The 26,534-nt window shown below is 44.6% G+C and overlaps 1 protein-coding gene across 1 annotated transcript in view; it reads right to left on the bottom strand.

The window, feature by feature from the left end:
- The window catches only part of LOC141144277 (uncharacterized), a 93,028-nt gene that overhangs the window by 41,914 nt on the left and 24,580 nt on the right, over positions 1 to 26,534 (bottom strand). The window contains exon 4 of the mRNA XM_073629830.1: positions 4,799 to 5,005. Coding sequence (XP_073485931.1) covers positions 4,799 to 5,005 — 207 coding nt within the window. The remainder of the gene's footprint in view (positions 1 to 4,798; positions 5,006 to 26,534) is intronic.

Below are 26,534 nucleotides of genomic sequence, written 5' to 3' on the forward strand. Positions count from 1 at the left end.
TCTCTGTGTCCCCCCAGCCTACTGTATCCCCTCCTCTTGTGTCAGAACCTTCCAAGTCTGTGCCCCCTGAGTCAGTTCCCCCCCAGGAGTCTACCCCTCCTAAGTCTGACTCAAAGGGAGCACCCCCCCCCCACCAGGAGTGGTAGTGGGTACTAAAAAGGTCGCTTCTTCCTCTGTAAAGGAGTCTTCTGTAGAGACTCCAAAGAAAAAAACAGGAGATGAGGGCATCTCTGAAGCTGACCTGCAGTACCTGGAACAGAGAAGGAAGGTTGGGAAGCGGAAGAAGCAGGTGGTGAGGACAGAACAGGCTCCAGTGCCTGTCTCCAACCGTTATAGGTCCTCTAATTGGGATATCTCTTCATCTGGAGCTTCTTCGGAGCGAAGTTCTGATTCCGAAATGGAGTTTGAGGCGGCCTCAAGAAAGAGAGAGGCTTCTGGTGATGAGCAGCAGAGGGGAGCTAAGAAGCAATCCACCCAATAACCCAAATGGCGGTTCCCCCTCCGTTAAAAGTGGTGACAATAAATGTCGCCAGCATTAAGTCAGTAAGAGCTCGTTCTATGGCCTTCTTTTTGTTCAGCCAATTAGATGCTGAAATTTTATTTTTGCAAGAGACTAGGCTCACCTCCTTGGCAGATATTCATATGGCCAAGAGAGAGTGGAGGTATGGTCCATCTTACTGGTCTCTTGCGGCCGAGCCTTACGGCGGTGTGGCGGTGTTGTTTAAAACCGGCATGGTAACTGTCCGGCGGGTTATTGAGGTGGAGATTGGGAGATGTATGGTCTTAGACGTCCTTGTGGGAGGGCAGGACCTGCGCCTAATTAATGTTTATGGACCGCACACAAAGTGGGACAGGAAATGCCTTTTTACAAGGATCAAGCCATTTCTTTTTACATCCCGGCAAGTGGTCTTTGGAGGTGACTTTAATACAGTAACTAGGCCCAAGGACAGGAAGGACTTCAGGGACAGGCTGGGATATGATAGCGTTTTTTTAAATAGTATGGTTAGGGATGCTGGTCTTGTGGATGTGCACATTAAGCACCTCCCGGATGACACTGGGTTCACCTTTCATCGAGGTAATAGTCAGAGTAGAATAGATAGGTTTTTTTTGAAGGAGACCTCTGCTTTCTCACCCCCAGTGGTGCAGGCAGTAGAGTTCTCTGATCACTGTATGCTATCTGTGGTCTTGAATGCTTCAGACGCCCCTCAGAGGGGCAAGGGCATCTGGAGATTGAATTCGACTCTACTCAAGGAAGAACATGTTAGACAATCCTTTGAGGAATTCTTTCAGGCACAGGTGACCATCCTGGACTTTTGTAGCAGCAAGGCTGAGTGGTGGGAGCTGACCAAAAAGAGGATTGCTGGATTCTTCAGGGGCCTAGCCAATAGAAAGCAGTTTAATAAATACATGACCTACCAACGTTTACGGAGGAAGCTGGATATTCTTGTCTCAAGAGGAGGAGATCCTGGGGCAATCTCCGAAGTGAAACTCCTTCTCAGGAAGTGTCAATATGACCGGCATGCCTCTTTGGTTCTGGAGAGGGACTATGGGAAGTACCACTCGCCTGACCCTTACCAGAACTGCAAACAAGGTGTAGCTGTTAAAACGGTTGTTGGCCTTAAGGACAGTACAGGTTCCTTGACAAAGTCCAGGTCAGGGATTCTGGAGGTCGTGAGGTCCTTTTATGCTGACCTTCTTGGGAGGAAAGAGCTTGACCGTGACAAGATGGAAAGCTTTTTGGACTCTACTCCAGGTCTAAATGATGAAGATGTCCCATTGATGAATTTGACAGAGGAGATCACAGTTGAAGAGGTGATAAGGGCAATTGAACAGCTTGCCATCAAAAAGTCACCTGGACCGGATGGCTTGACGGCTGAGTTTTACAAAGCTTTTAAGTCTATTCTGGCCCCACATTTGGTAGAGGTTTTTAACAGTTGCCTTGCTGAGGGGGTACTTCCCTCTTCCATGAGGCACTCAGCTGTGATTCTTCTTTCAAAGGGTAAAGATCCTTCGATGGTTGAGAATTGGCGCCCCATCAGCCTTCTTAATGTCGATAGAAAGATACTGGCAAAGATCATTTTCTGGCGCCTATCGTCAGTAGCAGAGTCTTTGCTTTCTCGCCATCAGCACTGTTCGGTCCAGGGTAGGTGCACCTTCACAGCAGTTTTAGCTGTCCGGGAGGCCTTGGAGCGGTGCAGGGCTGCAGGCTGGGGAAAGTATTTGCTGACATTGGATCAGGCAAAGGCTTTTGATCGTGTTAACCATGAGTACCTGTGGTTGCTCCTTAGTAAGTACGGTCTGCCGGGTGGTTTTGTCGATTGGTTAAAAGTCTTGTATGAGGGGGCAGAGAGCTTTCCTCTTGTTAATGGTTGGGTTGGGCAGTCCTTTGGGGTTGGCTCCGGGGTGCGCCAGGGTTGTCCCCTGAGTCCCCTGCTCTATGTGTTTGCAATCGACCCCTTCATCAGGAGGCTAGAGAGCGGCATGTTGTGTGGGGTGCCAGTGGGGCTTCCGGGTGAGCCGCCTTTGAGGGTTGTTGCCTATGCGGACGATGTGTCGGTGATTGTCACTGGGGCGGATGAAGCAGAGGAGGTGGTCTCTCTGACATCACGGTATTCTGAAGCATCAGGCTCCAAGATCAATCAGGAAAAGAGTGAAGTTTTCTGGATGGGAAAGGAAGGTGAGGGGTTTGATCTCCCGGACACCTTTCCAGTGCCCCAGGAAAGAATTAAGATTTTAGGCATTGAATTTGGACCTGGCGATTATGGCCTCAAAAACTGGGAAGGCAGACTGGAAATTGCCAATACTAAGGTGGTCAGCTGGAAGAGATGGAAGTTATCTATGAGGGAAAGGGTTGATCTGATTAAGACTTGCCTGATTCCGATCTTCTTGTATGTCAGCTTTGTCTGCATCTTGCCAGTGTCTCTCTATGCTAGGGTCAGTAGTGTGTTCTTCCAGATGTTGTGGGGGAACAGACTGAACCCCATCAAGAGGAATGTCACCTATCTATCCAGGAGGGAGGGTGGCTTAGGTATGGTCAACCCAGTTCTTTTCTTTTCACTGCTTTTTCTCAAGTTTAATATTGGTAATATGCTTGCAGTGGAACCTCCTGGATGGGCAGGCATATTTAGATCTTGGTTTAGGCCTTTTCTACGACTTTGGGAAGAAGGTGGCCAAGTGAAGAATCTCAGGGGTCATCGTGGTCAGCTACCAGCCTATGTCGCTCCGTGCCTGAAGTTACTACGGCAGTGGCGATTGTCGGCTGAAGATCTCAGATCGGTTCCGAGGAAAGTCCTTATGAGTCGTGTCTTGAGCGAAGTCTTTCATGACCCACTGGCCTTAAGGGATTGCCCAGGCCCAGTTTTGAGGGCAGGGTTAAGACTTATTAATTTGGACAGAGTACCCCCTAAATTCAGGGATCTGGCCTGGTTGTGCTTCCATGGGAGACTCTATGTTAGGGGCAATTTGAAATTCCGCAGTGGGGTGGATCGTAGCTGTCCTCGGGAGGAGTGTGCAGGTGAGGAGGAGACTATGGACCATTTTCTGCTTCATTGCCCTTTTAACATAGAGGTGTACAAACAGGTGGGGCGGGCCCTCGGTGTTCCTTTCCTCTCCAGGCTGGGTTATGCTGAGTGGGTGTACGGAGCATTCAATACTGGTGGGGTTTTTTGTTTAGATACACTTTTTCTAGTTAGCCTAGTAGTCCGTTATTTCACTTGGAACGCACGGTGTCAGGTCTGCATTCGGCGTAAAATCCTTCCTGTTCAGGTGGTGGTGTATGACATTTTGCATGAGGTGGAGAAGATTCGGGTGCTTGAGAGAGACAAGCGGAGTCAGGGGGCTTGGTTGAAGGCGTGGAGGGGTTTCAAGCCTCCCTGACTGCCAGGAGTCTCTTTCCCGGGTGTGGCTGTCTGTCCCTTATCACCCTAGATTACTATTTTTTTTTTGGATTAATTTTTGATAAATGGCTGCGTACATAGGTGATGGGTTGTGCCTCTTAGGCCCTCTCTGCTGCTTTATGTAAATAATTTTGGTAGTGGATTATGTATATATTGTATATATTCTGAACATGGATGTATATTCCTTGGATTTCTGTTGAAGTTTTGTACTATGGTTTTGTTTTTTACTTTTGTATAAAATTGGTTGCTTGATTCTTTTAATAAAAGATCAATAGTGTCCCATTGTTGGTTTCAGTGAGAGGAATAGTGTCCCATTGTTGGTTTCAGTGAGAGGAATAGTGCCCCATTGTTGGTTTCAGTGAGAGGAATAGTGCCCCATTGTTGGTTTCAGTGAGAGGAATAGTGTCCCATTGTTGGTGTCAGTGGGAGGAATAGTGCCCCATTGTTGGTGTCAGTGGGAGGAATAGTGCCCCATTGTTGGTGTCAGTGGGAGGAATAGTGCCCCATTGTTGGTGTCAGTGGGAGGAATAGTGCCCCATTGTTGGTTTCAGTGAGAGGAATAGTGCCCCGTTGTTGATATCAGTGCAGGAATTATTGTCCTATTGTTGGTGTCAGTGGGAGAAATAGTGCCTCTTCAGTGGAAGGAATAGGGAATAGTCCCCCGAAGGTCAGATAAAGGCAAGCAAAGGGCCGCAGTTTAGTTAATTGAGTCTCCTGTATGTTATGGCAGATATATGTGATACAGATATAGATAACTATAGATACAGATTCTATTAACAAAGACACACAGTGGATTTTGCATTGAATATAGCAAATCTACATTTGTGCCGTGAATATTTTTTTCCATTTTCATTAAAATAACATCTATGTACAGTTGTTCAGTCTTATATTTCTGTAGTTACCTGGATGACAAAGCCGTGAACATTGGCCTGCAGATTCCAGTGTGGGACACGTAGCCCTCCAGGTTTTAGATATAAAACACATAAGGATATTCCAGCTTGATGGGTATGGATGGATGTTCCAAAAATGAGCGCTTCTACACTTGTATAATTCGACTGGTTCTCTCTGTATTTTGCACATTGGATCCCACCTCCCTCAAATGTCTCATTCTATGGAAAGTAGAAAAACAATATAAATATACCAAATAATATAATTAAACATATTTTTTACACTGTTAAAAAGTTAAGTCAAGGCAACCTCTGTAATATTAGGTTGCACATTGCTCTTTTTCAAATGTCTCTTTATGCATTGACATACCTCCTTAGACCCAGTCTGTCCAGACAGTATGATCACCTGATGACTTGGCACCATCCACAGGCAGCTTAACTCTTCTATAAGGCACAGAAGTTGAATCCAATTGCAATTTTACTTTGGCTGATTGCAGTACAGAGGATGTTTTTCCGGTCTTTTGAAATGTAAAGCCTCGTACACACGACCGGATTGTTGGCCAACAAAACTGTGGACTTTTGTCCGCAGGGCGTTGGCCCAAACTTGTCTTGCATACACATGGCACACAATTGTTGGCCAACAATTATGAACGTAGTGACATACTAGACGTACTACGTTGTTTTCAGCTCTTTAGCGTCACCCTTTGGGCTTCTTCTGATAATTTTGTGTTAGTAAAAGTTTGGTGAGTGTCGATTCGCGCTTTTCATTTCGCACTTTTCAGTTCGTTTCTGAACAGCCGTTCGTCAACCAGACATGTTGCGGAATTGGAGGAGATAACATGTTATTTATTATTGGCCTTGGAGTTATTGCTTTGACATTATTTTTTTGTTTGAATAATGATTTGATTTGGTATATTTTCTATATTTTTGGATGCATAGAATGCAAGTTCTATTGGCAGATAGCATGTCTAATTTTATTTGTTTTCTTTTTTAATGCACAATAAATAAAATTGTGGAGAATAATACTTGGCTATGTGTTTTACTTCAAATGACAGTTTGGGATTTGGCAGTTACATTTTAAAAAATACAATGTAAAATTGACAAGGGACACCAACATAGTTGTGTCTTGGTTCTTAAAAACTACGGGATAATGGTGTTGTGGTAACTTCCCCAAATAATAAAAAAAAGCATAATAATATTATTCTTGATATCACTAGAAAAAAAAAGCCTTTGAAAATTCTTTTGCAATAACTCCATCAGTATCACCAGCAAAGCAGCTTCATTATTATCCCATTAAAGAAGAAGAGAATTGTGCGCTGCATTTGGAGATTTCATAATTTGCCGCATCACGAATGTTAATTCTCCATTATGAACACTAGTTTACAAGACCGACTGCTTCTGGCTCGTCCTTGCTTCCGAGCATGCGTGTTTGTACTTTGGACTTTTGTCCGACGGACTTGTGTACACACGCTTGGAAAATCTGACAACACACATTTGTCCGCTGAAAACTTTAAAACCTGCTAGCCAACATTTGTCTGCGGAAAATCCGACAACAATTGTCCGATGGAGCGTACACACGGTCGGATTTACCGCCAACATCGACATTGAACACACGATCAACCAAAGTCTGACGGATTCGTACGTGATGACGCGCGACCGGACTAAAATAAGGAAGTTCATAGCCAAGTAGCCAATAGCTGCCCTAGCGTCGTTTTTTGTCCGTCGGACTAGCATACAGACGAGCGGATTTTCGACCGGACTCAAGTCCGTTGGAAAGATTTGAAACATGTTTTATTTCTAGGAGCGTAGGACTTTTGGGAAAAAAAAGTCCGCTGGAGCCCACACATGGTCGAATTGTCCGACGGAGTCCGGTCCACTGGACCTAGTCCATCGAAAAGTCTACTGGTGTGTACGCGGCATAAGTGGATGAGAACTTTTGCCTTGACTTTAGATCAAATAAACATAGGAGCAGCAGGTTGTAAACCCTCAGACATGAAATATGAACAAAGCATATCCCTCTACAGAGTGTTCCATTTAAGAGTACAAAGTATCATCTTTGCTTCTTCATTCCTCTGCTATCTGCATCAATCACTTCTGAAAAGTTTTTCTGACATCAAGAGAGGAAAAAGGGTGACAGGGAAGGGATCTCCAGCACACAGCCTGTGATTGACAGCCTCAGCTCTATTCCTGTGTGCAGTGTGTGTGTGTGTGGGGGGGGGGAGCTCTCCTCTTCAAGAGCTCTTCTCACTGAGCTCTGCAGTGTGTAATTTCAGCTCCCCAACCCCTGCTTTCTCAAAGACCTTACAAGCTTTATAAATTCTGGACATTGAATAGCTGTAGCGAAGAGAAGACTGCAGCTAAACAGGTACATCTTATGTCAGAGGAATTGTTCATCTCTGTGTATCACCTAAGACCAGTCATTTCACTGGATGTATGTATGGTTTTACAACTACTTTCCACTAGGAAAGAAAGACGTGTTTTTTGTTTTTTTCTTACTTTCAATTTCATTATAGTTATTTAATTTATTTAAATATATTAAAGCGGAGGGCCACTCTAAAATAAAAAAATAACATTAACATTCTCAAAAAAATATAAAAAAAAACATTGTAAAAAAAATGTTTACTTACCAGAAACCCTTGTTGCTAGGCAGTCTTCCTAATCTGCCTCTTTTTATTCCATGGCGCTTCCTCCTCTTCGGTGAGCTGCCCCATTGCCTTCTGGAACTTGTGTGTGTCCCAGAAAACAACAGGGCCATTCACAAAGCTCTGCGCAACTCGCACATGTGCAGTAGGAAACGTGCAGAGAAGCTGCAAGGCTCCACTGCCTGTTTCCCTTCATTAAGATGGCGGCGCCGACACCCGATCCGATGGACGTATCGGCCTCGGGGGGGGGGGGGGTGACATTGCGGGCTCGCTGACCAGGTAAGTGCCCTCATTTAAAGTCAGCAGGTACAATGTTTGTAGCTGCTGACTTTTCAAAAAAAAAATTGCGGCTAGAACACCGCTTTAATGTGTGCTATGTATACTTTTGTGATGTGTGAATATCAATGATAGGTGCACTAGTGTTTTTTTATCTGACTTTTTAGCATTATTAGGTGACTTCATAATTAGTTTTAAGCTGTTCAAAAGATGATTTCACTTGTATATGCAGCATGTTTATTCTGAGTTTATTTTGCATGTGCAGTACTTTAAAAAATGTTTGCTGTCTAGCGGAGTCAATGAAAAAACATCTTTAGTTTTCATTTGGGTTTCTATAACCAATTTACTCTTAGCATACATGCAATCATTGTCAGATAAAAATCACAAAAACAAAGAACAGTGTAATGAGGCAGTTCCACCCCAGGAATAAAGTGAATTTGCCCTACCTTTATTTTCGAGAGGGAAAAAACATATTCTGAGCAAGTCCTCGGATCACTGGGCTGTGTTGTGGAGGGGGCTGTAGTCTGGACGCTGGGATCTACAGTATTTGCTGGAAATCGGTCCATTAAAACAAACACAGTGGTCATGACTCCAACGGCAGTGGCGATGGCGCATATCAGACCACAAATGAGAAAGATTTTCCATGGTTCCAGGCATTGACAACACTAGAAGAGTAATACACAGAATTCAAAACGGCTATGCTATGAAGGATAGCCTATAAATGAAATAACTAAATGTTATCATTCTCATTTTAAGAGTCATATACAGTAGACATGTGCAATTCGTTTCATTCCGAATTCGTTCTTCGTCACAATTCGGCATATTCGTCAATTTGGAAAACCAAAGACCATTTAACAAATTTTTTCAAAAACGAATTTTTAAAAAGAACGAAAATCCGAAAATTTTAAAATCCGAAATTCGAAAAATCCTGCCAGGCTGCATGCTAGGATGAGGGTCTGGTATGGATTTTGGGGGGACCCCATGCCTTTTAAAAAAAAAATAAAACATTTTGATGTGGGGTTCCCCTTAAAATCCTCACCAGACCCAAGGGCCTGGTATGGATTGGGGGGGAGACCCCACGCTGTTTTTTTAAACATATTTTCTAATACCGGCAATGGTATTGTATTGCCAGCATCTTAAATGTTAAACTTTTGGTGCTATATAAATCCTGTATAATAAATGTAATTGTTTTTCTTTATAAATGTCAGTTTTGCTGCAGCAGGTTCTATACATGGTACAGATGTGCCACTTTACAGATAGACTAAGGGGACCCCCAGGCACTATATTTAAAGGGATTTTCATTTTTATTGTTTCACTTTAAGCATCATTAAAATCACTGCCCCTTTAAAAATTATCTTATTTTAAAAAAATTGCATTGATACATGTCCCCCAGGGCAGGACCCGGACCCCCATATCCTTTTTATGGCCAATAACCTGCATATAAGCCTTCAAAATGGTCACTTTTCACTTGAATTTTTCAAGTTTGGGTCCCAAAGACTTCAATGGGGTTCAGAGTTTGGGTCCGAACTTTTGCAATGTTCAAGAGTTCTGGCCCGAATCGAACTGGGGGGTGTTCGGCCCAACTCTACTGATCAACTTCTCAAGATATGATTAGGGTACACTATGTAATATACTAATATATTCTGCCAAACAAAAATCAACAAAGTGTATCTAAACCCAAGAACCAAAATGTAATTTACTGTAACTTATCGGTCCTTAGATGTGGTGGCTACATTAGTGTTCTTTGTTTTCAGGCTTTTTTCCCTTTATTTTCAGCTGGTGATCCTGCCATCCTTTAACACAACACTAAATAAACAAATTACTGAAACAAGCTTAGTATTATTACAGTGGGTGGGCGAGCTTCTTCATTGCAATCTTCACGGCATCTCCGAGCCTTGAAAAGGAAAAAAAAAATTGTAAAAAATTTGAATTGTTTTATTATGTTTTTGGTCAGTGCACCAATTTTCATGTATACTAAGACTGCACCTCCTGATTTAAAGGGTTCCTGTATCCAAGAACAGAGCTCTCGTAAATAGTGCAGTTAGAGATACCTTTATATTGTCAAAAGTTTTGGGATGTCAACTTCTGGCACCGGTGGATTCCTTCTCCAGCCGGGCCAGCCGGTAGAAGCACTGGAGGGCGGCGGGAGGGGGGAGGGATGTTCCCTCCTGCCACCTGTAAGAACAATCAAGCAGCTGAACTGCCGCTATGATTGTTCTTACAGTGCAGGGAATCGCCAGGTGAAGAGAACGATTCCGGGTTGAATCCTGTAGGTGCAGGCATCATCCCGGTATAACCACTGAAATGTGCATGTACATCCTCCGGGCGGGAAGTTGTTAATACAAAATAAGTTATCATTATCTATGTGTACTATTAATAACTATATTTTTAATGCACTATCAATGTTAGAATATATAGAGCAATATTAACCACAACTAATATATACAGTAATACGTTGGATTACGAGCATAATTCCTTCCAGAAGCATGCTTGTCATCTAAAGCACTCGTATATCAAAGCGAATTTCCCCATAGGAAATAGTGGAAACTCAGATAATCCGTTTCCATTATATCTGCTGGTCTATGCAGTACCTCATGTGGCCAGAGGTGCAGGGGCACCGGAGACACTCGGAAACACTCAGAGGCCCAGGCCTGTACTGGCCATAGGGACTACCGGGAGATTCCTGGTGGGCTGATGGCTCAATGGGCCAGTCAGGTGCAGTCCTGGAGCCGCTCCTCTCTGACAGTGAGTGATCGCAATTTCACTCCTGTCAGGAGGAGAAGCTTCTTTCCATTGGGTGTTATGCTCCCTACAGCCTGCAGGGGGAGATAGACCAACGGCAGACTTTCCTTCCTCTCTCCCCTATCACTTGTTATCACATGACTGGAGAGAGGAACGAAAAGCTGCCTTCAAAACGGTGAGTACATGTGGGAGGGGGAGGAGAGGGAGAACATTGATGTGAAGGGCTGCTGATGGGGGCTCTCTGCTGGGGACTGTGATGTGAAGTGGGCTGCTGGTGGGGACTGTGATGTGAAGTGGGCTGCTGGTGGGGACTGTGATGTGAAGTGGGCTGCTGGTGGGGACTGTGATGTGAAGTGGGCTGCTGGTGGGCACTCTGTGAAGGGAGCTGCTGATTGGGACTCTGATGTAAGGGGGATGCTGTTGGGGACAATCTGATGTAAGGGGGACGCTGTTGGGGACACTCTGGTGTAAGGGGGACGCTGTTGGGGACACTCTGGTGTAAGGGGGACGCTGTTGGGGACACTCTGATGTAAGGGGGACGCTGTTGGGGACACTCTGGTGTAAGGGGGACGCTGTTGGGGACACTCTGATGTAAGGGGGACGCTGTTGGGGACACTCTGGTGTAAGGGGGACGCTGTTGGGGACACTCTGATGTAAGGGGGATGCTGTTGGGGACACTCTGATGTAAGGGGGACGCTGTTGGGGACACTATGATGTAAGGGGGACGCTGTTGGGGACACTCTGATGTAAGGGGGACGCTGTTGGGGACACTCTGATGTAAGGGGGACGCTGTTGGGGACACTCTGATGTAAGGGGGACGCTGTTGGGGACACTCTGATGTAAGGGGGACGCTGTTGGGGACACTCTGATGTAAGGGGGATGCTGTTGGGGACACTCTGATGTAAGGAGGGCGCTGTTGGGGACACTCTGATGTAAGGAGGGCGCTGTTGGGGACACTCTGATGTAAGGAGGGCGCTGTTGGGGACACTCTGATGTAAGGAGGGCGCTGTTGGGGACACTCTGATGTAAGGGGGACGCTGTTGGGGACACTCTGATGTAAGGGGGACGCTGTTGGGGACACTCAAAATTAAAGTGGGCCAGTCATGAGGAAGTCAAGGGCCAAATTTTTGTCCCAGTCCAGCCATGCAGAGGCCACTCGGAGACGCTCGGGAACCGAGTGTCCCCGAGCGTCTTTGAGTGTCCTCAAGCATCTCCGAGTGTCTTCGAGCGTCACCGGTGCCCCCCGCACCTCTGGCCAAATGCGGTACTGCACCCCCCAGCGGCTTAAATCGTGCTCGTCTTGCGAGACAACGCTCGCAAAGCGAGTCAGGATTTTTTTTTAAAATAGCTTGTATTGGGAAATGCTCGTAAACCGCGTTACTCACAATCCAATGTTCCACTGTAGTATGATATGAATAGTAAGAATCATATACATATATTCTGTCCCTACACACTCCCAAAAGGGAAATTACTGCTAAAAGGGATGCAGACTCTGCCAATTTCCTCATTGCAGTGCAGCAGCTGATTAATTATTATAAAATCACTCCCATTCACCTTCACTTTGCACATGGGCACAGATAAACAGCTATTTCTTCAAAATTACAAAAGGTAGATATCTGCAACAAACTTTGTTAACCACCTGGCGCCGGCATTATAGCCGAAAGACGGCTACAGAGTTGGCTTAAAATGCCAGGAGGGCCTACATAGACGTCCTCCTGTTCTCACGCTGGGGGTGCGCGGGCGGTGAGCTCTGTGATCGCTGAGTCCTTGGGACTCGGCTGATCACAGGTCGGGTAAAGGGGCCAATCACAGTGGGCCCTTTACCATGTGATTAGCTGTCAGCCAATGACAGAAGGCGGTTATTGTCAGCGTTAAGAAAAGAAGAAATCCATTAACCGGCTTCTGTTAGAGGGACATCAGTCCCCATAGTGCCCACCAGTGCTGCTAATCAGTGCCCACCAGTGCCATCTATCAGTGCCCATCAGTGCCTCATCATCAGTGTTACTTATCAGTGCCGCCTATCAGTGTCCATCAGTGCAGCCTCAACAGTGCCTCCTGATCAGTGCCCACCAGTGGCGCCTCATCAGTGTCACCTATCAGTGCCCATCAGTGCCATTCATCAGTGCAGCCTCATCAGTGCCTCCTATAAGTGTTGCCTCATCAGTGCCACCTATCAGTGCCCATCAGTGCCACCTATTAGTGCCCATCAGTGCTGCCTCATCAGTGCCCATCAGTTCTGCCTCATCAGTGCCCATCAGTGCCACCCATCAGTGCAGCCTCATCAGTGCCGCCTCATCAGTGCCCATCAGTGACACCTATCAGGGCCCATCAGTGCCGCCTCATCAGTGCCCATCAGTGCTTCCGATCAGTGCCCCTCATTGCAGCCTCATCAGTACCTCCTGATCAGTGCCCACCAGTTGCGCCTCATCAGTGCCACCTATCAGTGCCCATCAGTGCAGCCGATCAGTGCCCATCAGTGAAGAAGAAAAATTACCTGTTTGCAAAAATGTATAACAAAATATGAAAAAAATTATTTTTTTGGTCTTTTTTGTTTGTTTGGCAAAAAATAAATACCACCAAGCTCTATTTGTGTGAAAAAAAAATGATAAAAATTTCATATGAATACAGTGTTGCATGACCGCGCAACTGTCATTCAAAGTGTGAGAATGCCCGATAAGCAAGTGGCTAAAAGCTCTACAATGTACATAGATCACACAGAGGGGAAATTTTTTTTTCTCAACAAAAGCGGAGTAACTCTTTAAAGCTCAGTGCCAAAATTTGTAAAACGTCAACTAAATCTCCCAATTTGAGCAAAACTTTCCGGGAAAAGAAAACTCTCAATTGCACTTACACTATATTGTCAAAAGTATTGGGACACCTGCCTTTACAAGCACATAAACATTAATGGCATCCTGGTCTTAGTCCGTAGGGTTCAATATTGCGTTGGCCCACCCTTTGCAGCTATAACAGCTTAAACTCTTCTGGGAAGGCTGTCCACAAGGTTTAGGAGTGTGTCTATGGGAATGTTTGACCATTCTTACAGAAGTGTATTTGTGAGGTCATGCACTGATGTGGACGAGAAGGCCTGGCTCGCAGTCTCCGCTCTAATTCATCCCAAAGGTGTTCTATCAGGTTGTGCAGGCCAGTCAAGTTCCTCCACCCCAAACTCGCTCATCCATGTCTTTATGGACCTTGCTTTGTACACTGGTGTGCAGTCATGTTGGAACAGGAAGGGGCCATCCCCAAACTGTTCCCACATAGTTGGGAGCATGAAATTGTCCAAAATCTCTTGATATGCTGACGCCTTAAGCAGGCCCGGATTTACTCCCTTTGCCGCCCCAAGGCCGGGCCCTTCAATGCCGCCCCCCCCCCACACACACACACACCACCAGAAAGAGCCCCCAGACATAATACGGTCAAAGACTGCAGACATGATACAAGAGATGGTCAGAGACTGCAATCATAGTACAGGAGATGGTCAGAGACTGCAGACATGATACAGGAGACGGTCAGAGACTGCAGACATGATACAGGAGACGGTCAGAGACTGCAGTTCCTATGGACATTAGTAGATAATGGCCGATCGGCCCTCTCACCTGACCCAGCGATACAGCAAGGGTTCCTCTGATCAGGAGTCAGCTCACTCTGAATTGCCCGTGGCAATTCCGTTGGGTAGCACCCAGATCTGTATTCCTGCAATGACTCCATTCCTTTCTCCGCCAGGGATGGCACCAGGCTGTGGGGCTTTCCCTCTGGTGGCACAGGGCAGCCGGGTTCTCTCTCTCTAATGGTTTTCCCTCAGCAGTGTCCTCTCCCTCTGGAGTCCTGGGTGTACTTTCCTGGGTGTAGACCCCCCCATGACAAACCACCCCCCTCCATTAGTACAGACCCCCCCAGGACAAACCCCCATCCATTAGTGCAGACCCCCACCAGGACAAACCCCCCTCCCTTCATTAGTACAGATCCCCCCAGGACAAACCCCCCTCCCTTCATTAGTACAGATCCCCCCAGGACAAACCCCCCTCCCTTCATTAGTACAGACCCCCTCAGAACAAACCCCCCTCCATTAGTACGGACCCCCCAGGACAAACGCCCCTCTATTAGTACAAACCCCCCCCCCGGACAACTCCCCCTCCATTAGTACAACCCCCCCCAGGACAACCCCCTCTCCATTAGTACAAACCCCCCCTCAGGTCAACCCCCTCCATTAGCACAGACCCCCCAGGACAAACCACCCCTCCCTTTATTAGCACAGACCCCCCCAGGACAAACCCCCCTGCATTAGTACAGACCCCCAGGACAACCCCCCCCTTCATTAGTACAAACCCCCCCGGACAACCCCCCCCTTCATTAGTACAGACATCCCAGGACAAACCCCCCCTTCACTAGTACAGACCCCCAGGACAACCCCCCCTCCATTAGTGCAGACATCCCAGGACAAACCCCCCCTTCACTAGTACAGACCCCCAGGACAACCCCCCCTCCATTGGTGCAGACATCCCAGGACAAACCGCCCCTTCACTAGTACAGACCTCCCAGGACAACCCCCCCTCCATTGGTGCAGACATCCCAGGACAAACCCCCCCTTCACTAGTACAGACCCCCCAGGACAACCCCCCCTCCATTAGTGCAGACATCCCAGGACAAACCCCCCCTTCACTAGTACAGACCCCCAGGACAACCCCCCCTCCATTAGTGCAGACATCCCAGGACAAACCCCCCCTTCACTAGTACAGACCCCCAGGACAACCCCCCCTCCATTAGTGCAGACATCTCAGGACAAACCCCCCCTTCACTAGTACAGACCCCCAGGACAACCCCCCCTCCATTAGTGCAGACATCCCAGAACAAACCCCCCCTTCACTAGTACAGACCCCCAGGACAACCCCCCCTCCATTAGTGCAGACATCTCAGGACAAACCCCCCCTTCACTAGTACAGACCCCCAGGACAACCCCCCCTCCATTAGTGCAGACATCCCAGGACAAACCCCCCCTTCACTAGTACAGACCCCCCAGGACAACCCCCCCTCCATTAGTACAGACATCCCAGGACAAACCCCCCCTTCACTAGTACAGACCCCCCAGGACAACCCCCCCTCCATTAGTGTACAGATGGAGACAGGCTTGGGCGGGAGTGAGAGACACAGGAGGACACAGGAGAACACGCGCCCCCCCCCTCCCCCGCACAGAGACCAGCCGCTCCGATCTCCTTCGGCTGCTCTCCTTCTCTGACAGGAGGAGGGAGGGGGGACAGGCTTGAGCATCGTAAAACCAGCAGCGGCGGTGACCTGCGGAGGACGCTGCCTCAGTCTGGACACACACACAGAGGAGGAAGAGGAGGGAGAGGAGCACTCTAGTGCTTCAGCGCCCCCACCTCTCTGGCGCCCGGGTGCGCTGCATCAATGCTGCTATGTTAGTGTGGGGGGCGGCCGAGAATTTGTTGCAGGAGCGGCGCCGCCCCTGTACCACTGCCGCTCCGAGGCCTGGCCTCGGTGGCCTTGTGGGAAATCCGGCCCTGGCCTTAAGAGTTCCCTTCACTGAAACTAAGGGGCTAAGCCCAACCCCTGAAAAACAACCCCACACCATAATCCCCCCTCCACCAAATGATTTGCACCAGTGCACAAAGCAAGGTCCATAAAGACATGGATGAGGGAGAGTTCGGGGTGGAGGAACTTGACTGGCCTGTAGAGAGTCCTGACCTCAACCTGATAGAACACCTTTGGGGTGAATTCGAGCGGAGACTGCGAGCCAGGCCTTCTCGTCCACATCAGTGCCGGCGTAACATCATCTTTCACTTCATACTAAAAAATTGGGCTAACTTTCATGTTTTATTTTTTAATTCATGAAACTGTTTTTTTTTTTTTTTTTAAAAACATGTTTGAAAAACTGCTGCGCTAATTCCATGTGACATTACAAGTCGCAACGACCGCCATTTTATTGCTTGGAGGACAAAAACGTGCTGAAATACAATAGCCGCCAGCAAAACCAGTCAGAAGAAGACTGCGTGATCAAAATAATAATAATAAAGGCAGTGCTAAAAAATTAGAAGTGAATAATCCATAATAGTGATGGTAAACATATATAAACACAGTGTCAAAAAATTCATGTAGAGCAAAAGTTCATAAATTAAAAGAATCCAAAAGAAGTGTCCATGAAAATCGTGTAATCCAAATTCATAAGTGATCTGATTTTACCATGCTGTCCACCACCACATAAAGTTGGAGTCTTACCAGAATAATAGGACTCTATTACGGAGTCACAAACACCCAATGTATATAAGAGGTAGCAAATGTCATCCAATCATAGGATCAAAGATACAACAAATTCAATGGCAACTCTATGGATATTCAAGAACGCATTCCCATCATGGATATGTAATGAAAAGGAGCATCCATATAGTGTAAATCCGTTTAAAACTTTTTTTTTTAAAAAGGGATTGAAGGTACTCACAATGTCAATGAATAAAACAGGCATATCAAAATCCAAAGACAGCAAGAAGCATGGAAGCAGAAACAGCTTGTGTACACAGCAGGATGGGCGTTGCCCTGGTGATGGCACGTACGTGGACTCCACCCTATGTGTTTCGTCACAAGTGACGTCATCAGGGGCATGTACATGCCCTTAGTAGTCACGCAGTATTTGTAAACATCCAGCAAGGAAAGACCGCGGTGATCAACCATTTTATTCTCTAGGGTCTCTGCTAAAAAAACATATATGATGTTTGGGAAAAACATTTATACTGTTTGGGGATTCTGAGAAATTTTCTACCAAAAAAATTATGATTTTTACATGTGGAAGCGAAGTGCCACACCATATGTCTATATTAAGCCCATGTACGTGGGCTTAAGCACCATATAGCCATATGGTGTGACCAAATCCCCATATTTTTTGAAAATGTTCAGGTGCCTTACAGGAGTACAGGAGTTAAATGTCATTTTTTGCATGTGTGCGCTATAATATTTTGTTCTGTTTTATAGTCTTATGGCTGCACCATCTCTAATGCATCTTTTAAGGTGTCCCCCCCCCAAATCTTTGTCTATTGTATGGATTCTGACCAAATCCTTTTGGGCTGGAGCACGCTACTCCCTCATCATTGCCTCTCATTAGTACTGTCCACCTATGTTATAGGAGGAGTCCTTTAGTTCTCCCATATAGAGCGGTGTATTTCTCCCATGGTTCAGAGGAGCAGGATCTTCCATTCTATGGATAGCGTAGGACCCACTGATAATGGGGTACTTTGTCACAGTAAGTGGGCTTAAGCACCATATAGCCATATGGTGTGACCAAATCCCCATATTTTTAAAAAATATTCTGGTGTTTTAAATAGCCTTGCAGGAGTTAAATGTAATTTTTTGCATGTGTGCGCTATAATATTTTGTTCTGTTTTATGGTCTTATGGCTGCACCATCTCTAATGCATCTTTTAGGGTGTGCCCCCCAAATCTTTGTTTGTATGTTGGCCAGTGAGGCCCCTAAAAAACCTAGGGAAGGAGGGGAAAGAAAACGGCCCCCCAACCTGACTTGTTTCAATTGTGGCAAAATTGGACATATGGCACGAGAATGCCGTGCACCGAATAAGTAGGCCAGGAGACCATGGGTTAAAAGAAATTGACTATCTTCAGTGCTACCTGTGATTTCAGAGACGGATGGTTATGATGTCTTTGTAATATTAACCCTAAAAGAAATGCCATTTTTTTGACGAGAGGGAGTTGACTTTTTTAGTTGACTCAGGAGTCAGTAAGAGTGTTATTTCTATACAAACTGTTTCCACAACCAGTTATTGTATTGGTTGTGGAACTACATGGTTCTACAATGATGTTGTAGGAAACTCCCCCTCTTCAAATAAAATGATGTAGCACCCTCCTAGGTAGGTGCTAGAAGAGAGTATCGTTTTTGGTCTTTCTGCATACCAGGAAGATGTTCAGGTAAAACTTAGAGTGCTCTCTGCCAACCAGGGAACAGGATCTATTGGTTAGGTCTGCTCATTGTACTCAGGTGCAGCTCAGCTTGTTCTGACTGTCCCCCACTGGTCTAATATGAAGGCATATTGGACGGTGGAAGAGGACCTGACAAGTGAGTGCACAGGTTTTGTAACAGCCCTGGCAATTGGCAGAGGAAAAGTGCTGCATTGCATGGTGGGATACTGTATATAAAGCCAGAGTACATGTGGTCAGAGTTAGTTGAGCCAGGAAACAGAGTCCAGGAGGGAAGGGGCGGCTGTCCTCTCCTCCGCTGAGGAGGTCGTGTGGCTCTGGGTGGTCGACCCAGGGGCCTAGAGAGAGAAGCTGAATCCAGAGGTCCTGCAGAGCTGACTGGAAGGGAGACACCAGGAAGGATCTAATTTTACCTACTGTGAGTACAGATCTGTGTCTTTGGGGCCTGTCGAGTGAGGGCCCTTCAGCTAGAAGAGTCAGTGGATGGGTGTCAGTAAAGAGAATGCTAGAGAGTGTCCTGAAGATAATGTAGTGACAATATAGTGTATATTTATTAGTATCTTCCATAAAATCAATTTTAAACAATAAGAAAACATGCCATAAATCGAAGGCTAATCAACACTAAGGGTACAGTACAGGTGGGGAGGCAGAAATACACAGGATAGGGGAGTGGGGATTAGCATAGGTCAGAAAGGCACAATACAGGTTCTGGGACACAACCATCCTGGAACAGCTTAGTACAAAGTGTGACTGTTCTGGCAAATCCAGGAAAATTGACAAGTACAATGTAATGCAAGATTATCATGGGGCCCCCATGCACCTGGGGCCCCTGGGCAGTGCCCATGCATTAAGACAGCCCTGGCATGACTTTGCTGCTTTGTGGAAAAGTGAGAATTATTTACCATCCCAAGGGAAACCTATAAAAAATGCTGTTCAGATAATGGATTTGTTGGAAGCTATTACCTTACCAGCTGCTATTTCTGTAGTAAAGATACTATACTAAAGAAAATGATCCTAACACTATAGGGAACCAAAGAGCAGACAGAGCTGCTAAAGAGGCTGCTTTGTTCCCTCTACATGAAGGGAAAAAAGTGTGTTTCTTAAAAGGTACACCTGATGTGGAGAAGGAAATTACAGGATGCAGCATCCCAAAAAGAAATAAGCAAATGGGAAAAGGCCTGATGCAAACAGAATGAAAGAGGTATTTGGCATCAGGAGGATGGGAGACTGTGTGCCCTTCGTTCTATGTATTCTGCCCTATGTTCTATGGCCCATCTCCCCTCTCATGTTGCCAAAAGAAGGAATGGTTGATTCCATTTTAAAAAATATGGTTTGCACCAGGTATTGTACCAATGGCAAAACAATTTTGTCAAGCATGTTTGATTTGCGCACAATATAACATGGGGAAAAAGGTACAAACACCATCTGGTCATATCCCAAGACCTTTATACCCATTTCAGAGGTTGCAGATAGATTATATACAGTTGCCAAAAGTAGGGATGTATGAATATGTTTTAACTGCGTAGATTATTTTTATTTTTTTTTCGGGCTGGTTGGAAGATTTTACTGTGGGAAAGGCTACAGCTACTACAGCAACAGCTAAGAAATTAATACAAGAAGTACCGGTAGGATGCAGGTATGGAATTCCAGAAACTATAGAGAGTGATATAGGAAAACACTTCACAGGTCAGATAATGAAGGAAGTATTGACAGCTTTCAACATTGAACAGCACCTACATACACCATATAACCCTGCTGCAGGTGGTAAGGTAAAGAAATATAATGGATTGTTGAAAGCAAAGTTAGAATAACTCAAAGCTGAGACAGGATTGAATTGGTTACAAGGATTACCAATTGCATTGTTCTCTTTGAAGACTACTCCAAGACAAAAAGAAAAGATATCTCCTTATGAGAGACTTTTTGAATCAGTGCCAAAGACAGGTTTGTACTATCCACAGGCCCTAGCTAAATCCTATGGCACGCTCACTGGGTATGTAGTAGGATTACAAAGACACCTTAGGCAGTTGAACTTTAAAATCTATGCTTCACTTCCAGATCCAGATGATCTTGAAGGGACACACAAGTTACAACCAAGTGACTGTGTGATGCTTAAGAAGCAACAGAGGAAAGGTCTCGAGCCTAGGCGGTCAGGGCCCCATTGTGTAGTAATGGTGAACCCAACTGCTGTAAAGCTTGAAGGCAGAGATGTTTGCGTGCATGCGTCACACTGTAAACACGTGCATAAAACTGTGGTACCTGAGCAATTAGGCTAGCTTAAGGGATGGAAGCCTCGGATCTTAGCAGGCGGTGCTTAGGAAAAATATTAATCTTGTCCTTTTAGTTTCAGAGTAAATCTCCTGTGGAGGAGGAAGATGGGAGCATGGAAGGGTGTCCTGATGGTATTAGCCCCATATGTGTGGGAAACCAAACCTTCTTGAACAGGATGATCCAAATGCATGAGGTGATCAGTACTCAATTCAATCTCTCAGATTGTTGGATATGTACTATGATTCCCCCTAGTGTACGTCACAAACCCATAATTGCTATGGCAGTGACAAGTCCTGATTTATATCATGCCTTAATAGTAAACAGATCTACGAATAGTGCGTTAACTACGCAGCAAGGAAAAATAGCTCAGAAAGAGGATTTGTTGATCCAAGGCATATCGGGTAAAGGAATAGTTATCATCCTAAACGGGACAATTAGAGTGGGTATAACACATTACTATCAGGAACCAGGTGAGAGCCAGGTTGTTCTGAATGGGTGTTATAATATCTTAAATCAAACTATGTGTCAATGTGAGGAGGATGATTGCTCCAATTGTTTTGACAAGACCTTGAAGCAATCACTAAAGGCTATGAATTTACCGGATGAATGTAATGAGACATACATTAACACTGGTGTAAATAAGTATAATAGATCCTTGAAAGAGTTGGTAGAGTCAGAATTGAAAAGTGTTGCAACAAGAGTCTTGCCTAATCCATACTATTTTGTGTGTGGTCAAAAGACAAGCAAAATCTTGCCTCTCAAGGCCAATGGTATATGTATTAAAGCAATAATTATCTATGCTACTAGACCTGTAAATATATCCAATCGGCTAAGAGAATGTCAATTTAGTGGGCATAAAAGATCTACAGAGAGTAAGGTATACTCAATAAAAGCTGCTTTAGATGCTATGACTGAAATTGCACAGAAGTATAACATATCAGTATTTTGGGAGGCATTTAAGGCTTGAACTTATGCTCCATCCTTTTCTGGATGGGGACATGAGATGGGAAATAGAATAAATAGATATGCAAATGTGACTAATATAATGTTGGGTCATGTCCTAGCAGCGTTAAAGGACTAAGCAGAAGAGTTAATAGAAATAATAAGGCAGGTGATTGCTAATCATATAGGTTTAGCCATTCTGTTTGCATCTCAAGGAGGATTATGTACAGTAATAAAACAGGAATGTTGTACCTAATATGGTTGAGAATAGCTATGAGATCAATGCCCACCTGTCAGCAGCAGAGAAATTACAGGGTGATGTACCTGGTATCTTTGACCATAACTTAGACCTGTCTGAGTGGGGGGAAGGTGTGTTGTCATGGACATCTTGGTTGAAACCATCTAATTGGTTTAAGGGAATTGGTGAAATCTTTAAAACATTTCTGATAGGATTATTGAAAACAGGAGGGATTGTGTTAGGAGTGATAATGTGCTTGCTCCTGTGCTATAAACTAAGCTTGTGCATTTGCAAAAAGATTTATAAAAGTTTTAAATCTAAGAAAAACTCAGATATGTTTGTCACTTCATTCCAAAGGAACAATGAAAAGCAGGAGAGACGAAAGTTAGATGCCTAATCTGTCACCAATCTCTGAGGGGTCCTTTGACACAATCATTGCTGACACCTTTCCCGAGGTGCCTACATTGGTACCTGTGCCACCCTCATCCACAACTCCTGATGAAACGAGCAGGCCAAAGTCATCATGGACTTTGAAAAAGATGAAAAGCCTTTGCTTGATGCTATTCAAGACCCTTAAATCACAAGTTCTCTTCCTATGTTTCCTGAAGTAGAGTGGACTGTGCCTTCATTGAGTGATTTACCATCCACTAGTGGTGGATCAACACAGCCTACCCTGCTTACCCCAACTATGCCAAAGAAGCTCCAGGATTGTCTCAAAGCCCTGAAGGAGTCAAAAAGAATATTATAATTGTTGAGAAACAACATCCAACCCGGTAGTGAGTAGGCACTTTATGTAGGTAGGTTTAGCCTACCTACTGTATATGTCCCAGTAAAGGGATTGGATGTTGTCCACTTATAGGCAAGTTAGGAAGCTGTTGTAACGTCTGCTGATGGGGAACTAAGGGGCAAAAGGATACAGAGAGTAGAAAACCATACCTGTGAAGCTGAACTACAGGAGTAATGGAGGTAAGAACAGCATCTCTGGGTTTCCCACCCCTGGTAATCATGCTGCAAGGTCCCACCAGCAGTAGATGAAAATTAAAAAGGAGGTGGGTTTGGTGATCAAAGGGGGTTGGAATTTAGAGAATCTCAACATTCTCTGCAGCCTTCCTGATGGTTATGTGTGGGTCTAATAAACTGCACATCCTATGAGTGTATTGTAATTGCTAATGTGTGATCAATAATTAAGATGCAATAAGCAATAAAGTTGAAGATTTGAGTTTTTCTTCACAGCTATGTGTAAGAAACAAATGAATATGATCAGTATTGATCAAAGGAGGGAATTAATGTGTAGTGACAGAATATATGTACATGATCCTTACTATCCATATCATACTATACATTAATTGTGGTTAATATTACTCTGTATATTCTCTATATATTCTAACATTGATAGTGCATTAAAAATATAGTTTTTAATAGTACACATAGATAATGATAAGTTATTTTGTATTAAGCATGATAATAATTAATGTATGGATGCATTCCCCATTTTATATAAGTAGTTAAGATGGCCGCTTCAGCTTGTGTGATAAACAAACTTGTTTCAAGTAAACAACAAGTTGGGGACTTTCCTGGTATCTGGCATATTGGTAATATGTAAGATGTTGATATGACAGGGGGTGATTTGCCATTGGTATGCCATGTGTATGTAGCTAAGGAGATGTGCCATGTATACATGTTGCTTTTGATAAGAAACCCTATAAAAAGGGCTTCCTGATATCTATCAGATTAAAATATTAATTTGGGACTCATATTGTCTAAAGGTTGATTTCACAGGTCCTTGAAAGAACAAGGAACCTAAGCTTAAGATCTCTATTCAGGATTATCTCATTACAAATGAGATTTCTATTGCAGGGGATGCCCAAAATCTGACTACTATCTGATTGCAGACTTCTGGGAAAATCAGTAAGCCAATCAAACCAATAGGGAATAACATTTCTCGAGGTGAGGATGCTCTGTACACCAGGTTGCCATATTTACAGAAAATTACAGAGCTGCAGTTTGAGAAGGAAAGGTAACTTTTAATAACATTCAATTACAATGGGGAAGATTTACTATAACTGGAGCACTCGGAATCTGGTGCCGCTGTGAATGGTAGCTAATCAGCTTCTAAGGCCCCTTTCACACAGGCTGTCCGATCAGGTCCGCCTGTCAGTTTTTCAGGCTGACCTGATCAGACACTCCATTCACCTCTACGGAGCGGCGGATGTCAGCGGTGACATTTGTCACCTAGGCTTCTCACCTACACATGTTGAGGGGCTCCGGGGTTTGTGACTGATATGAAGAAAACAAAATTTTGGTTTCTCAGATCTTCTGTGCCCTGGGACCAGAAGGCTTTAGGGTTGGATAAAGCCTGCAGTCTTAGGTCACATCTTTCCTGGTAGCCAGACCTCATTATTAGTCTCAGCTGGTCATGGGCCTTTTTATATGTGAGCTGACTGATGCTCAGGACTCTCTCTGCTGTAGGAGACTGCTGCTGGGTGAAAAGGCTGACTGCTGACAGAACAGGGAAAAGGTACATGAGTGCCCTGCTTGTTTCGGGGAACCTGTTAGTTGCCACCCCGTTAGTCAGGAAATGATCTGAGTTTTAATTTTATGCTATGTTTGCCCCCCTTATATATACTTTGCATATATATATATATATTAGAAACATAATATACAATATAAACCAAAAATCACAACCAAAATAAAAATGACCCCCAAAATATAAATCCCTGTAATAGATATTGAACCTTTAAATGCAGATGTCCGCAAATATCCAACATGTACTAGGTAGTGTAAATACATTTAACTGTACTATTTTAAAGGCAGCCAGAAAATGGCCATTGGGCTAATATGATTTATTTTCCCTATAATGAAAGTAACCCTTGTAACTAATACTTAAAAATGTAATACTCACCGGATTGACACAGTACGTTACAACCCGCATGTGAAAGCTGCTTGTGTTGTCCAGTCTTAGAATGAATGCAGTGATGCTCCAATATTGCTTATTAGGAATATAGAACAGTAATTGCTGCTCAACAGGCTCACCCAGATACTTGTAAGTGATTTGACATGGCAATTTGAATTGACATGACTAATGTTTATAGATTCTTTTGACAGTTTAATATAACTCAGTAAGGTCCATGTTTTATGTTCTGTAAGCCAAGCTTTTCCCCAAAGTGTTGGTTCACCACAAAAAATAGATTTATCATATGTGAATTTTGTATTATTTAGATGTGGTTTGTTTCTCATATGTTTTTTAGATTTAAGCTGGCCATACATTGTTTGAATTTTGTTCTGGATGAACCAGGCAAAATTCACTTATAGGGTGGTCCTGTCAGCCCCCTCCATAAAAATTCCGGGCTGTGTCCTTCCATGAACGAAAGCGAAAATTTGATTTTTTTTATACCCACCGTAAAATCCTTTTCTCTGAAGGACACGTTGAAGGACACAGCTCCCACCAATCTGAGGATGTTTTCTATACTGCTTTGTTACTAAGCTGCCTATAGCAGATGGGGGGGTTTGTCTACAAGTAGGGAATGCCCATAGGTGGTACATAACTGTGAGGTGGAAGGAAAATGATAAATGGCTTTCAAATTTTTTTAGAAATAAATATTTGAAACGTGTGGCGTGCATTTGTATGAGTCAATACTTTGTAGAACCACATTTTGCTGCAATTACAGCTGCAAGTCTTTTTGAGGATGTCTCTACCAGCTTTGCACATCTAGAGAGTGAAATGTTTGCCCATTCTTCTTTGCAGAATATCTCAAGCTCTGTCAGATTGGATGGGCAGTGTCTGTCAACAGCAATTTGCAAGTCTTGACACAGATTCTCAATTGGATTTAGGTCTGGACTTTAGGTCATTCTAACACATGAATATGCTTTGATCTAAACCATTCCATTGTAGCTCTGGCTGTATGTTTAGGGTCGTTGTGCAGCTGGAAGGTGAACCTCCGCCTCAGTCCCAAGTCTTTTGCAGACTCTAACAGGTTTTCTTCTAAAATTGCCCTGTATTTGGCTCCAACCATCTTCCCATCAACTCTGAGCAGCTTCCCTGTCTCTGCTGAAGAAAAGCATCCCCACAACATGATGCTGCCACCACCTTGTTTCACGGTGGGGATGGTGTGTTCAGGGTGATGTGCAGTGTTAGTTTTCCGCAACAGTGTTTTGCTTTTAGGTCAAAAAGTTAAATTTTGGTCTCATCTGACCAGAGCACCTTCTTCCACATATTTGCTGTGTCCTCCACATCGTTTCTCGCAAATTGCAAACAGGGTTATGGCTTTCTTTCAACAATGGCTTTCTTGACACTTTTTCATAAAGACCAGATTTGTGGAGTGCACGGCTAAGGCCCCTTTCACACGGACGGATAGAATTGTGCAGGTAATCGCAGTGTACTATTTCTCTTGCGGATAGCAGGGGCAACAAGGAAAGAAAAGCAACAGGAAGCACATCAGAAATGGCAAGAATGTTCCAAACGCAGCTAAACGCAGCCACACGTAAACGCAGGTAATCTCACTGTACAAATGCAGCTGATCGTACTGCCTGGAGTCATGAAATTCACAGAACATATTATATGCTTTTAACTGCGGCAGAACAGCCGTCCGTGTGAAAGGCGCCTAATAGATTCTCCCACCTAAGCTGTGGATCTCTGCAGCTCCTCCAGAGTTACCATAGGCCCCTTGTCTGCTTCTCTGATTAATGTTCTCCTTGCCTGGGCCTGTCAG

This window comes from Aquarana catesbeiana, linkage group LG01 (assembly GCF_042186555.1).
Source record: "Aquarana catesbeiana isolate 2022-GZ linkage group LG01, ASM4218655v1, whole genome shotgun sequence".
NCBI lineage: Eukaryota > Metazoa > Chordata > Amphibia > Anura > Ranidae > Aquarana > Aquarana catesbeiana.